At 46.1% G+C, this 13,560-nt stretch overlaps 1 protein-coding gene across 1 annotated transcript in view; it reads right to left on the reverse strand.

The window, feature by feature from the left end:
- Snx6 (sorting nexin 6) overlaps window positions 1–3,694 on the reverse strand; it is a 44,942-nt gene extending 41,248 nt beyond the window's left edge. Inside the window, exons 1-2 of the mRNA XM_019208874.2 lie at window positions 3,665–3,694; window positions 2,526–2,651 (exon numbers count right to left, since the gene is read on the reverse strand). Coding sequence (XP_019064419.2) covers window positions 2,526–2,651; window positions 3,665–3,694 — 156 coding nt within the window. The remainder of the gene's footprint in view (window positions 1–2,525; window positions 2,652–3,664) is intronic.
- Window positions 3,695–13,560: the final 9,866 nt, after the last annotated feature.

The following is a 13,560-nucleotide window of genomic DNA, read 5'->3' on the forward strand; positions in this document are numbered from 1 at the left end:
AAAAAAAAAAAAAAAAAAAAAAGGCTGGGGATGGACCAGAAATTTGGCTCAGAGGTTCCATACAAGGGCAAGGGCCCCAGTTCAATCCCCGGTATAAAAAAACAAAACAAAAAAAGGCTAGGGATGTAGCTCAGTATAAAGGCCTTGGGTTCAATCCCCAATACCACACACAGAAATTTTTCAATATAAAATATTCTAATTTTCCCATCATTAATGTAAATACTTAAAAAATTAATACTTTTACTGAGCATTAGATTTAAGAAGAAAACAAATACTGTTTGCTTTTCCTGGCAGACAACAAAAGAGACAAAGTTTTATCTAAAATAAATATGCTTTATTTTAGAAAAATCAGTTTGTGTTAGAATATTTCATCAAATAACTCTTGCTGGTTTCCTTATTTTAAATCTAATATGTAGTTTGTAATTGTTCACCTAATTCAGCTGGCTTATTCCAGAAGATACATAATACACATTTACAGACTCCCACAATAACACACTGGAAATTAACTTTTACAAACTAAAATCCACACTTTTGCATTATCCAGAAATTAATGATGCACTTCTGCATCTTTCTTACTATTTGAAAGCTTAATAAAGGTCATCTGTTAATACAGCTTCATCTCATTACAAACAGCAAAAATATTCTACAAAATTTTACCAGCTAGTGCTGAGGATGCAGCTGTGGGAAAGCACTTCTCTACCATGTGACACCCCGAGTTCCATCCACCACACACACACACAAATTACCCACCAAAATCCATTAACAGATTTAAGCTTTCGAGTTATTTAAGGTGGATATGCACAGTAAAATCAAAACAGGAAACAAATGCAGGTTGTGAAATGTGAAGGAGGGACGGCACTCAACAGGGAGAGGCAATTATCATCTATCAATATTTTTCAAGTGCTCACTTGTACTAGCCACTGTGCGTACACATTACCACCCTTGCCAAAGGCCAACAGGGTGAGAGAGAAGTGGGAGGAGAAACTGCAGCCTTGAAGACCCTAGATACTAAAGCAGAAGAGTGGTTACCAGGGAGCAGCAGTGGGTGCCCAGGAGGGCAAAGGGGAGATTAGTAAAACGAACTTCTGGACACGGAGACCTAATGTCCAGTAATGATGGCTATAACAATATACGCCTGGGGCCAAAAATTTACGTCTGGTGTTGTGCCTGCCTGGCAAGTGCAAGGCCTGGAGTTCGATCCCCCACACCTCCCAACCGAGGGCGTGGGCCCACAGTAATATACACCTGATCTCTGCTGAAATTTCGGAAGGGTTAGGGATAACTGGGTTAATTAGGTTCATTAGCTTCATAGTGACAACCATTTCACAATGTATACATATATCAAAATATCACGCTATGTATCTCAAATATGTATAATTACCATCTATCAGTTATAATTCAATAAAGCTGGGAAGGGGGACACCCAGGGAACCTTGCAAAAGAGCTCTTTTTGTTTGTTTTTTGAGACAGGGTCTCACTATGTAGTTGAAATTGACCTGGAACTCACTAAGTAGCCCAGGCTGGTCTCGAACTCACAGCGATCCTCCTGCCTCAGGCTCCCAAGTGCTGGGATGACAGGCGTGCGCTACCACGTCCGGCAAGAGCTCTCTTTGTTAGAAAAAGCCAGGCTTGGTGACGCGTGCCTGCACTCAGGCCAGCACTCATGCTGAGAAAGGACTGCCTTGAGTGCGAGGCCAGCCTGTACTCCATAATGAGTTCAAAGCCAACCTGAACTGCACAGTGATACCTTGTCTCAAAACAACAACAACAAAAAAAAGTAAAAACACCGTGGTCTATCAGCATTTTGCAAAATCTGGCAAAGGACATTTAAGAACAGTTGAAATTGGTGACTGTAAAAATCCTTGCAAAAAGGGTAATAAAGAATAAGCCTAGGGCCGGGGATTTAGCTCAGTGGCACCGTGCCTGCCTCGAAAGCCCAACGTCCTGAGTTTGATCCCCGGTACCAGAAAGAAGGGAAAAAAATTTAAAAATTAAAAAATAAACCTGCCGGACATGGTGGCGAACCCCTGTAATCCCAGCACTTGGGAGGCTGAGTGCAGCGAGTTCCAGACCAGCTTGGGCAACACAGTGAGTTCAAGGCCAGCCTGAACCAGAGAAAAGAGCCCGTGCTGTAAGCGCTGGAGAGAGAAGGGTGGGAAGAGCGGGTTCCAGAGGCCAAAAACCGAGGGTGCCAACTAGAAGGTCTGAGGATGGGTTTTCTCGGCCCAAAGTGGCGAGAGAGGGCGCGCTCCAGCTCCGGCCTCAACCTCCACCCAACCCCGGAGAAAGGAGGTCACCCGAGGGTCCCATCCGAGGCTGGGGACCAGAGCGGCCGCGGGAAACCGGGAGCGGAGCTGCCCCTCGGGAGGAAGCGCTGCAGGAGGGCGGGGCCGACGCAGCGTTGAAACCGAAGAAGGGCGACCAGGAAAGAGTGCGCGCAGCTGGAGCCCCCTCCGCAGACCACACCAGGGGCCGGAGACCAGGGGGAGGGAGAGTTCCGCAAGAGAGAAGGAGACAGAACTTACTCCTCGGTCTTCCTCAGAGAGGAAGTCGGGGCCGTCGTCCAGGCCTTCCTGCTGGGCAGGCGGGCGAAGCGCGCCGAGGGAGAAGATGGAATAGGGGAGATACAAAGAGAGACATGCTGGAGCCCCCTCCGCAGACCACACCAGGGGCCGGAGACCAGGGGGAGGGAGAGTTCCGCAAGAGAGAAGGAGACAGAACTTACTCCTCGGTCTTCCTCAGAGAGGAAGTCGGGGCCGTCGTCCAGGCCTTCCTGCTGGGCAGGCGGGCGAAGCGCGCCGAGGGAGAAGATGGAATAGGGGAGATACAAAGAGAGACATATATAGCTCTATGTATAAAGTAGCAACATCCGCATCCAGGAGAGGCCCAGACAGACGTGGCGGAGATAGTGGCAGCTGGAGGCTGGCCTGCTGCTGCCCAGGTTGCTGCCAAATTCCTTTGCCCTGAAGGTTCCAGAAAGAAACCTTTCCAGCACCCTGGAGAAAGCACAGTAAATCATCTAGTCTTTGCACTGAGCCACATGATAATCACAATGAATATTATTTTGCCTGTGGAGTTGCAGGAACCAAGCGCTTTCACACAGTAAGCAGTCAGGGGCTATAATCAACCTTTACTACTGATGAGGTAATAACTACCTCAGGGTTTGGGGCAATAGAGGTTAAGCACTATAAAAATGAGCTGTTCCCGTTATAAGTCTTCCTTGCCTTTGCAGGAAGAAATTCCCCCTACCTAACTGTCCAGCTGCATAGTAGCACTGGCAGCAGCAGGCCTGTCAGATGGACCAGCCTAACTCCTGCCACGCATTGCACACCAGCAGTCCTGGGCTTCCTCATCTTCCCACAATCGGGCCAGAAAATGCAGTCCTATCTGAACCCTTCTTCTTCCTCCTGATAATATACAGTACCAAATATTAGTACTTCTACGATTCATTCTCTTCATTCCTCTTTAATGGATCCCAATTTCCCGACTTCCACAGCAACCACCTTGTCTGGCATCCCTTGTCTGGACCTTTGCCATAAACTAATTTTCTCGTTTTCCATATCTTTCTCCATTTCTACACACTACAGTCAGATTTCCTCCTAAGACACAGACGCTGAGGACAACGCTACTGCCCAGCTCAGTAACTGTTAGAAGCCTCCATTACCCAGTGGTTGGGCTCTAGCCCCACCACCATAGTTTCAATCCCTCCATATTTGAAGTAGGATGGCCTACTTTGCCAGCTCCTCCATCCCATATTATTAAACTGAAGCTCTCAAAACATCAGTAAAATGAATAATTTTTTTCTTTCCTTTTTTTTGGTACCAGGGATCAAACCTGGGTCCTTGCACTTGTGAGGCAGGTGGTGGCACCACTGAGCTAAATCCCCAGCTCAATAATTTTTAAAATATTTATTTTTTATTTTATGTAGTTTTAGTCTCCCCCCCTTATAGGGGATTGAACTCAGAACTTTGCATTTGCCAGGCAGGCGCTGCACTGCTGAGCTATGTCCCCATCCCAATTGACAAATATTCTTCTTATAAGACAGGGTCTCACTGTGTAGTTCAGACTGGCCTTGAACTCACTATGCAGCCCAAGCTGTTCTGAACTTACAGTGATCCTCCTGCCTCAGCCTCCTGTGTGCTGGGATTACAGGCCTTGGCACCTTGCCCAGCAAGGCTTCTTATTTTAATGATAGTGCCAGCAGAGATGCCACTTATGTTTTTCTAGTAATTTTTTAGGTTGGAGTTATTGACTTCAGTTAGTGGACCCAATCAAATGGATAGCAAGAGAAAATGTGCTAACCATGTTATTCCTTGATCTTCCTCCACAATTTAGGCATTAAAAATATAGAAACAAACTGTACTTTATTTAAATAAATCCATAAGCAAACACCATAGGCCCCATATCTGGGGGAGGGGTCATGCCTGCAGGAGAGTGGCGAGGTCAATGCCCTGGCTATCTAAATTACTCTTAGAGAAACAACCACCCCTGCCTTGTAGGATTAAGACTAGGAATCAGCTATGATGAACTGGTCCTGACCACTAGGAAACAGGAGAAGAAGTGACTTGGTCACCAAAGAAAGCAGAGCCCAGGACATACGGGGATTCGCTGATCAATGTCAATCATTTTAAATGTTTTTATTTGGAAGCCAAAGCTTATGGAAGTCTGACACAGTCTTTCTCCCCCGCCCCTTGTTTTGTTTTTGAGACAGGATCTCACTGAACTCACTGTGTAGCCCAGGCTGGTCTCGAACTCGTGGAGATCCTCCTACCTCAGCTTTCTGAGTTCTGGGATTGCAGGCATGCACCAGCATGCCCAGCAGCATGTAACTTCTTTTGGGGTAATGGGAAATGTGCTGGTGGTCACACAATTTTGTGAAATTCTGAAACCCACTGAGTTTCAGACTTTAAATGGGTGAATTTGCCAGGCATGGTGGTGCACGCCTGTAATCCCAGCACTGGGCAGGCTGAGGCAGGAGGATCACTGTGAGTTCGAGATCAGCCTGGGCTACATAGGTCAACTGCATAGTGAGACCCTGTCTCAAAACAAAACAAAACAAAAAACCCAAATAAATAAAAGGGTGACTTTTATGGTCTATGAGCTGAATTTCACTTTAAAGAACAAAGTGACACTGGAAATGTCTTTCTTAGGAATTTATGCTTAGAGTTTTAAGAAAAATATTCCAAAGGGCATTGCATTTTTTTTCCAAAAAGGTATCTCTGTGTTTGCATAAGGGAAAATGAGTAATGTAGTCAAAACCCATGCATTGTTTGGAAGACCTGCTGCTTTACACTGTTGCTTTAATCTGTGGAAATAACTTGTCCCTTTGTTTAAGATCTAAGATCATTGAGAGCAAGAACCAACATCCAGCAAAGGCTAAGACAAAATCCCAGGCAAACTGTGAAATGCCTCAGCCTCCTCCATATAAGTCCCAATAAAGAAACATTTCAAGCTTGGCCTGTTGGTTCATGCCTGTAATCTGAGCATTCCAGGAAGCTGAGGCAGGAGGATCACAAGTGGGAGCACAGCCTCGGCAGTTTAGCAAGACCTTGTCAAAATGTAAAAAGGGCCAGGGAATGTAGCTTAGTGGGAAGGCCCTAAATTTAATCCTAAATACCAAAAAGGGGGAAAAAAAGGGATGGGGGGACATTCAGAGATCAGAGAGTCCTTTGGAGCAGTTGGCCTGAAAATTCCCCAGACAGCTCTAGGCTCCACACACCCCTGTCTCTCCAGCAGGGAGCTCTGCTCCCCCTTGCCCAAGGTCAGCTCAGGAGTGGGCCTAGACACTGGAAGAGAAGAAAGTGGCAGGCTGGAAGTCCTCCTGTAGTAAGTAAAGGTCACTGCTCCTTAGGGTGAAAAGAAAGTACAGTGTGGCCCAGCAGAAGCCGCCTGATCTGGGCATGCATGTGTAGGAGCCATAAATTCCTGCCACCTCTGCACTCCCAGTCCCACCAGTCCTTAAAAGCTCTGGCCTAGGGAATATTGCCACCCCACTCCTCTTCTTTATCTGCAAGTGATTAAGGGCAGACATGGGGTGGAACTGTCACCGGGTTCCAAACCCCACCCTGGAGGAGCAGAATGCCCTTTGAGCCTGTTTTCTACTATGCAGTGTGGAAATATTAACACAGACTCTGGACTCAGACTGCCTGGCTATAAATCTCAGCCTTTCCACTTTTTATTTATTTATTGAGGCAGGGTCTCGTTATATAGTACAGTCCATCCTTGAACTTACTTCACAGCACTCATGGCAATCCTCCTGCCTCAGCCTCCGGGAGTGCTGGGATTACAGGAGTGTGCTACCACACCTAGCCCTATAGTTTTATTTTATGTCTGGTGATTAAAAAATTATTGTGGAATTCAACAAAATAAGTGAATCCTCAAAATCATGAAAAAGTAACCCCGGAGACACTGCCACACATCAGAAGAGGCTGAGGAAACAACCAAAATGTGACGTGATATCTTGGATTAGGTCCCAGAAGAGAACAGACATTAATGGAAAAACTGGTAAAATGTGAACAAAGTCTAGAGTTTCATTTTTAACAACATATCGGTACTGGACTCCACGGTAATTTAAGGTGGTAAATTAGGGGAATTGAAAAGGAGGAGGGAGTACATAGGAACTCTGTCCTTTCTCTGCAACCTTTCTGTTGTCTAAAGTTATTCCAAAATAAAGATTTGTTTTCTTTTAATCTTTTTTTTTTTTTTTTTTTTTGGTACCGGGGATTGAACTCGGGTTCAGCCTGCAAGGCAGGCCACCGAACCGCTGAGCTAAATCCCTGGCCCTACTCATTCTATTTGAAAGGGAGCCAGACATTTACCACACAAAATGACTCCAGCTTGCCTCAGATCCAGTCAAGCGAGGGCAGGGAGACTACCAGGACCAAGCAGGAGATGTTGCTGGCCAACCTTGGCATTGCTTCGGCCCTACACACATAGTGCAGTTGTCCTGGTGCAAAGGCGGCTGGGAACTGCAACCCAGCAGGGCAGCAGCCTCTCTGTGAAAGTGGTGTGCGGCTGAGTGAGCATGAGTCACACAGATCCCATACCTAGGGATTCTAACAGGAAACAAATGGTGCTTGAAGTACGATGCAGCAAGGAGGGTTCACTAAGGAAAAAAGTTCAAAGTTGAGGGCATGATAGAGGAACTCAGGGCCAGCAGAAGCCTAAAAGGACTTAAACCTCCCTGAGGGCAGCAATAAGTCCAGAAGCCTAGAAGAGACTTCATAAACTCTCAGCAAATGGTTTTCTTTAATAGGTTTGGTTTGGCTTTCAGGTAAGGTCTTGCTATGGTTACCCAGGCTGGCCTCTAACTCCACACCTTGATCAGCAACGGTTTGTTTGTTTGTTTGTTTGTTTTTGGTACTGGAGATTTTTTTTTTTTTGTACCGGAGATTGAACTCAGGACCTTGCACTTCTGAGGCAGGCACAGTGCCACTAAGCTAAATCCCCAGTCCAGCAACAAACAGTTTGCTTTGAGTTGCAATAAAATAGAGTAAAAGACTGGGAAATGTAAAACAAAAATGACCTTGAGCTGAAAAGATGAAAACTAGCTTTTTCAAATACAAAAATTTAAATCAGATACAATTGCATTTGAGTTTCTGGTTTACCATATACAAGTGAAACGAGACTTGCTTTTATAAATATTAAAACAATGAACTTAAGTACTTCTCTAAATTTTTTCCCTGCTTCCCACCTGTGGGCTGAGATCCTAGAGGTTTGCTGCCCCAGGACAAGACAGAGGGTTGTTTTTCCCCTTTGGGCAGGATGCTTGGCTGGTGGATACCTAGAACATCAGCTCCCAGGCCCACAGCATGAACAAAGTGGTCCCGCCCTGAAGAGCTGGCCATGGGTCAGGATGGAGGAGGAAGCCGCCCAGGTGAGGAGTCGCGGGGCAGAAAAGAGGAAGTGGGATGGGAGGAGGCCAAGGTCTGTTTCTTTGCTCTCTTCAGCCTTCAGGGCCAGGGAACTGGGCTGATGGAGGGGAGGCCCCACCCACTTCTGGACATGGACTCCAGGGGGCTCCCTCCTTGATCCGGTCTCCAGTCTTCCCTTGAGGGTGAACGAGGTCCAGACTTGCCCAACCCTCAGCCCTTTTTCAAAGTCAGAAGACTGCTCAGTTGGGTGCCAGCAGGTCAGGTGTAAAGCTCCCAGCAAATCTTGGCATGAAATATTTCAACTATGTAGTTTTGTTTGAGAACTCAGATGGAACTTTGAGGAGTTTTATACCACCAGCTCCACACCTAGAGTTTTTAGAACCAATCATACTCTCTGACCACCCCTCCACAACGCTCCCCAGCCCCGACTCTCACTCTGAAGTGATTTGATCCTGGGCTTCTCAGAAGCTCACAGCAGGGTCAAACGACATTCTGAGGTTTCTTCCCTAAGATGCGCTGAATTATTTGTTCTTATATTTTACAACGACGTTTTTAGTCACTTCCCTGACCATGTACAATTTACACAATTTTCTTTGCCTTGCAGTTTCTAAAAAGAAAAATCAGCCTAACCTCAGCACTCAGGAGGCTGGGGTAGGAGGATCACTGCATGCTGAAGGCCAGTCGTGGCCAGCCTGAACTACCTAGTAAGATTTGTCTCGGGAAAAAAAAACCCAAACCCCCCAAAATAAAAAGGAAACTCAGACAGAATGGTAACCTTATTTTAAAAGAACACTGGTAGCTGGGTGTGGTGGTGCATGCCTGTAGTCTCAGCACTCAGGAGGAGGCAGGAGAATCACCACAAATTCTAGGCCAGCCTGGGCTAGTAGTGAGTTCAAGGCCAGCCTAGACTAAAGACCAAGACCTTATCTCAAACTTCCCCTCTAAAGTATATTGTTGGATTAATTTTATTTATTTATTTGTTTGTTTGTTTGTTTGTTTTTGAGACAGGGTCTCACTATGTAGTTGAGACTGACCTGCAATTCACTATGTAGCCCAGGCTGGTCTCGAACTCACAGCGATACTCCTGCCTCAACCTCCCGAGTGCTGGGATTACAGGCGTGTGCCACCACGCCCGGCTCTTGTTAGATTAATTTTAGATAACTTACTCTGAGGGAAATTTATGTTAAATTGTATGTAAAGTATATTGCAATTTTCTGTGTGCAAAATTAGCATACACTACAGAAGTCAAGTGGAATCTTTTATCTATTGAAAAGCTTTTTGAGTATCAAAAAAAAAAGAATATTGGTAGCATACACTAAATTTTAAATTATAAAAAAATTTAATTCCCTCTGTTATACTTAACTGGGACCTTGTGTACATGTAGTATTCGAGGGTTTCAAAAATTCCAGTGACCCAAACCTCCCATCTTCAGCTCCTATCTCCCACCTAAGGTGATAATGTCCCCCCAACCTACCCCAGAGCCAGCTGGCCCCATATCTTAGGACACAGTGAAAGGGGAATTTTGTCTCCATGGTTCAAGCTGGACTTGCTATGGGGAAATTCCCCACTTGAAATTTCCTTTACTCAACATGTCCTGCCTCACATGCCTGGTTACAGCTGAGCTGTCCTGCTAACAAATATTCAAACTCTGTAACCAATAAATGTGTGTCAGACGTGTCTTATCTGTAACCCCTCCTAAAGAATAGAACAGACGGGGCCAGTCCCCAGTGTATGAATGCAGACTGCTCCACCAGCCTCAATAAAGCGATCACGTTGTCTGCTCGGCTCCTGTGGTGCTTTCCATCCTCTCGGACTAGCCTTAGCAAGCTAATTCAACTGAACCGGCGTTTTGCTGTTTCAACAGGAGCATCACCCCGAGGCGTTTCAGTCCTTCTGAGGATGGTCACACGGATGCTGCCCTGTGGTGGATGAGTGGGGATGATTGAGTGGATGCTTGTATCGTGAGGCTGTGTCATGTTGTATGTATGTTGGGACCACCTAACTGTGGTAGCAAACACTCCCAGGAGCCTTGGAGCCAAGGAGAAACACTTTACACCAGGGGGCCACGCTTTAGCAATGAAATTGGATGTCAAATAAAAATTTCTTTTTTCTCAGTGCATCCCACCATTCAGGAGGCCGAGGCAGGTAGGTCACCTGAGTTCCAGGCCAGCATGGGCTATATAGCGAGACTCTGTCCCCACCTCCCCAGAAAATTCTGGTGAAAACCACCATCATGTGCCACAGGACTCACTGGAAGGCTGAGACTGCAGTGATGGCCGGCCAGGGCGGTGGTGTGTGGCACTCGTGAAGAGCTGCAAGGTGATTAGTCTGGCTCAGGGGCCCTGCCCGAGAAGCCTCTGTGAAGGCTGCAGAGGATATTGACTGAATACACTCTCCCTCTTTCTTTCTTGTCCGCAGTCTCGTAGAGGCCACGCTCACCAGCCTCCCTCCTGATAGGAGCACCTGTGTGACCTGTTCAACGGGACATCAGATCTACCCAGCAGCCTCGGACAGGACAGGATTGCAGTGGTTTCCTATTGCATCCATAACAAGTTATCACAAGTTTGATTGCTGAAAACCACAAACAGGACACAGTGTATTTATCTTTTATTTCTTTCTTTCCTAGAACCTTTTGCACTAAGCTATATCCTTAGCTTGCCAGGCAGGTGCTATGCTGCTGAGCTAAATCCCCAGCCCTTCAGCTTGTTGTTGTTGTGGCTTTCTTGTTTTTGTTTTGTTTTGTTTTGGTACTGGAGATCGAACTCAGGACCTTGCACTTATGAGGCAGGTGGCAGAACCACTGAACTAAATCCTGAATTCAGATTGTTTTTTTGTTTTGTTTTGGGTACTGCGGATCAAACTTAGGACCTTTTACTTGAGAGGCAGGCAGCGGTACCACTGAGCTAAATCCCCAGCCAGCTTTTTATTTTATATTTCGAGACAGCATCTCACTAAGTCACTAAGTTGCCCAAACTGAGCTTGAACTTGTGATTTGCCTGCCTTGTTGCTCTCAAGTGGTGGGATTCCAGGCCTGTGTCACTGCAGCAGGCTAGAAACGAACTGGAGAAACAGGGTTATTTGCTACATAGACTCCAATCACACGGCAGATTCTTTTATGCATACAACATTCTTTGATCGTCTTCCCCCTCTTTATCCTCCCTTCTCCCTTCCCTGCTAGTTTTTCTTTGGGGCTTTCAACGCATATAATGTATGTTGATCATATCCATCCCTGCAAACAGTGAGATTCTTGTCTTTATTGCAGCAGTTAGGCTCAACAGGCTGGGGCAGGACACTGTGGCCAGAGAGTGCAGAGCCCGAACCTGTTATCCCAGAGAAGCGGCCCCAGTGATGAGAGATCAATACGTGACAGGGAGGGAGAGACTCAGACTGGATGGAGACAAAGGCCAAACTCCCGCACCACCACTGAGTGTGGGAGACAGGTCTTCAGATGGGAAAGCTAAAAATCCAGAAACTTTGGAAAGAAACCATTTGGAATTCTAGGCTGACCTTCTGAGTGGCAGCTCCGTTACATGCGGGGATGAGGTAGTGACTCGGGAAGCTAAGCCACGCTGGACCTCAGGTGTCCCATCTTTCCTGTTGCCTCCGAAACAAGATGAAAGGTGGAGGGCTGACAGGCGCCCCACATCACGATGTTGTAAGACTGCACAGGAGCTTCTGCGCCTGGCTGGGGACTGAAGAAGCCCAAGGGAAAACAAGCACTGAGCGTGTTCCCCAGTGCTCTTGGCTTGTTATCTCATTGTCTCATGAGTTATAAAGGGGCAAGAAATGGCGTGAGAGAGCCGGGCGTGGTGGTGCAAACCTGCATTCCCAGCACTTGGGAGGCTGAGGCAGGAAGATCACTGTGGGTCTGAGCCCAGCCTGGGCTACACAGCAGGACCTTGTCTAAAAAAAGAAAAGAAAAGAATTGGAATATTTATTTTATGCGTCCTTCAGAGAAACAACTTGCTGGTGATAACGCAGTCAGTACTGGGAAAAATAGGCCCAATGTTTGATGCTCTGGAAAGGTCTTCAAGTGCTCAGAAACTCACTTTGTCTGTAGCTAAATGCAATCCTGAGGATAGAAAGTTTATTTTCCAGGGTCAGGGATTTAGCTTAGTGGTGTTGCCACCTGCTTCATAAGCACAAGGCCTGGAGTTCAAGTCCCAGTACCAAAAAAAAAGGAAAGTTTATTTTCTGTCAAAGTTGCCTAAAGATGTTCCGTGAAATGGACTGCAGCTTCCCACTGCCATTACAGATAGAGTCACAGCGGCACATTTCTTCTTGTTTTACAGTACTAAGGAACTTGAACTCAGGTCCATGCCCATGGTGGGCAAGCCCTTCCCTTCCCCTTGACCTACTTTCCCTACAGGGGCACATTTCTTCTTCTTTTTTTTCTTTCCTTTTTCTTTTTGTTCTCAGACAGGGTCTCATTATGTAGCCCAGGCTGGCTTCAAAGTCATGGCAATCCTCCTGCCTCAGCCTTGTGTGTGCTGGGATAGCAGGCGTGCGCCACCACGCTCAGCAAGGAACACATTTCTAATCCCAAAGATTATGTGCTATGATGGGCAGAATAATGCACCTCCAAAATAAAAATCGGTTTCTTCCTCTTTGAAGCCTGTAAATCTATTACCTTTCATGGAAAAGGGGAATTTTATCAATTTAAATTTGCCAACCAGAATTATTGGATTTTAATATTTCTGAATTTAAAAATCCCTGGTCCATTCCCTCTCATGTGGAAACCTTCCAGTTTTAGACTTCAGTCTGTACATAGTTCTGGGCCCTCCAGTGACTTTGTATTCCATTGGCAAAAGGGGCCTCTTTGGGGGGCTGCCCAGAAGAAAATGGCCCAGCGCCCCTCACTCTGCTAACTCCACCTCTGATCCCTGGAAGCCCCACTCATTTCTCAAAGAGCATTGAGCTCTTTCTTCCCTGGCTCAGGGCCATCCAACTTATTCCCAAAGGGCCTCATCTTCATAATTAATTGTGAAATGTATTCCTGAATTTTAATAGCTCTAATACTAGGGTTAGTCTTTCATTGCTTGGGAACTGAACCCAGGACCTTATACATATGAGGCAAGTGCTCTACCATGGAGCTACCTGCCCAGCCCAAGTCTTGATTTATTTTTATTTCAAGATAGGGTCTTACTATAGAGCTCAGGCTGGCCTCAACTCAGGATCCTCCTGCCTCTGTCTCCCAAGTGCTGGGACTGCAGGCATGAGCCGCCTTGCCTGGCTAGTTTTGATTTTTTTTCTTTTACCTCTGCTTCATATACACCATGATGATGGTGATGGTTATGAAGAGAATAGAGGTCCCTAAGTAAATATGTTCAAGTTGTTACATGAAGAAAAGAATGGCCTTTTCCAGGAAAACGAATGGTCTTTTGACATGTGAGAGATTGTGTCTTATGCCCCTGTCTGCTACAGAGTAGAATTTAGTGTTTCTACAGCACTTTAAGTTCCTAAGGTTCAAAATGCTGAACAGTGCAGATGCATCTTGTTAGGGCCGAGAGCCAGCAAGTTCCCGAAAGGCAGTGGAGTGCAGGCCAGCTTTAGGGAGGCCCATGTCACCACATTCTCCCCCATACATTTCTGTGGTTCCAAGGTGCACTAACGGCACTCAGGAAAACAATCCTATAGAATGTTCAGGCTGACTACAATCTACATCTCGTTTTTTTTTTTTTTTTTT

The sequence above is a fragment of the Fukomys damarensis genome, unplaced genomic scaffold (assembly GCF_012274545.1).
Source record: "Fukomys damarensis isolate Sample0158 unplaced genomic scaffold, DMR_v1.0_HiC HiC_scaffold_17, whole genome shotgun sequence".
Lineage (NCBI taxonomy): Eukaryota > Metazoa > Chordata > Mammalia > Rodentia > Bathyergidae > Fukomys > Fukomys damarensis.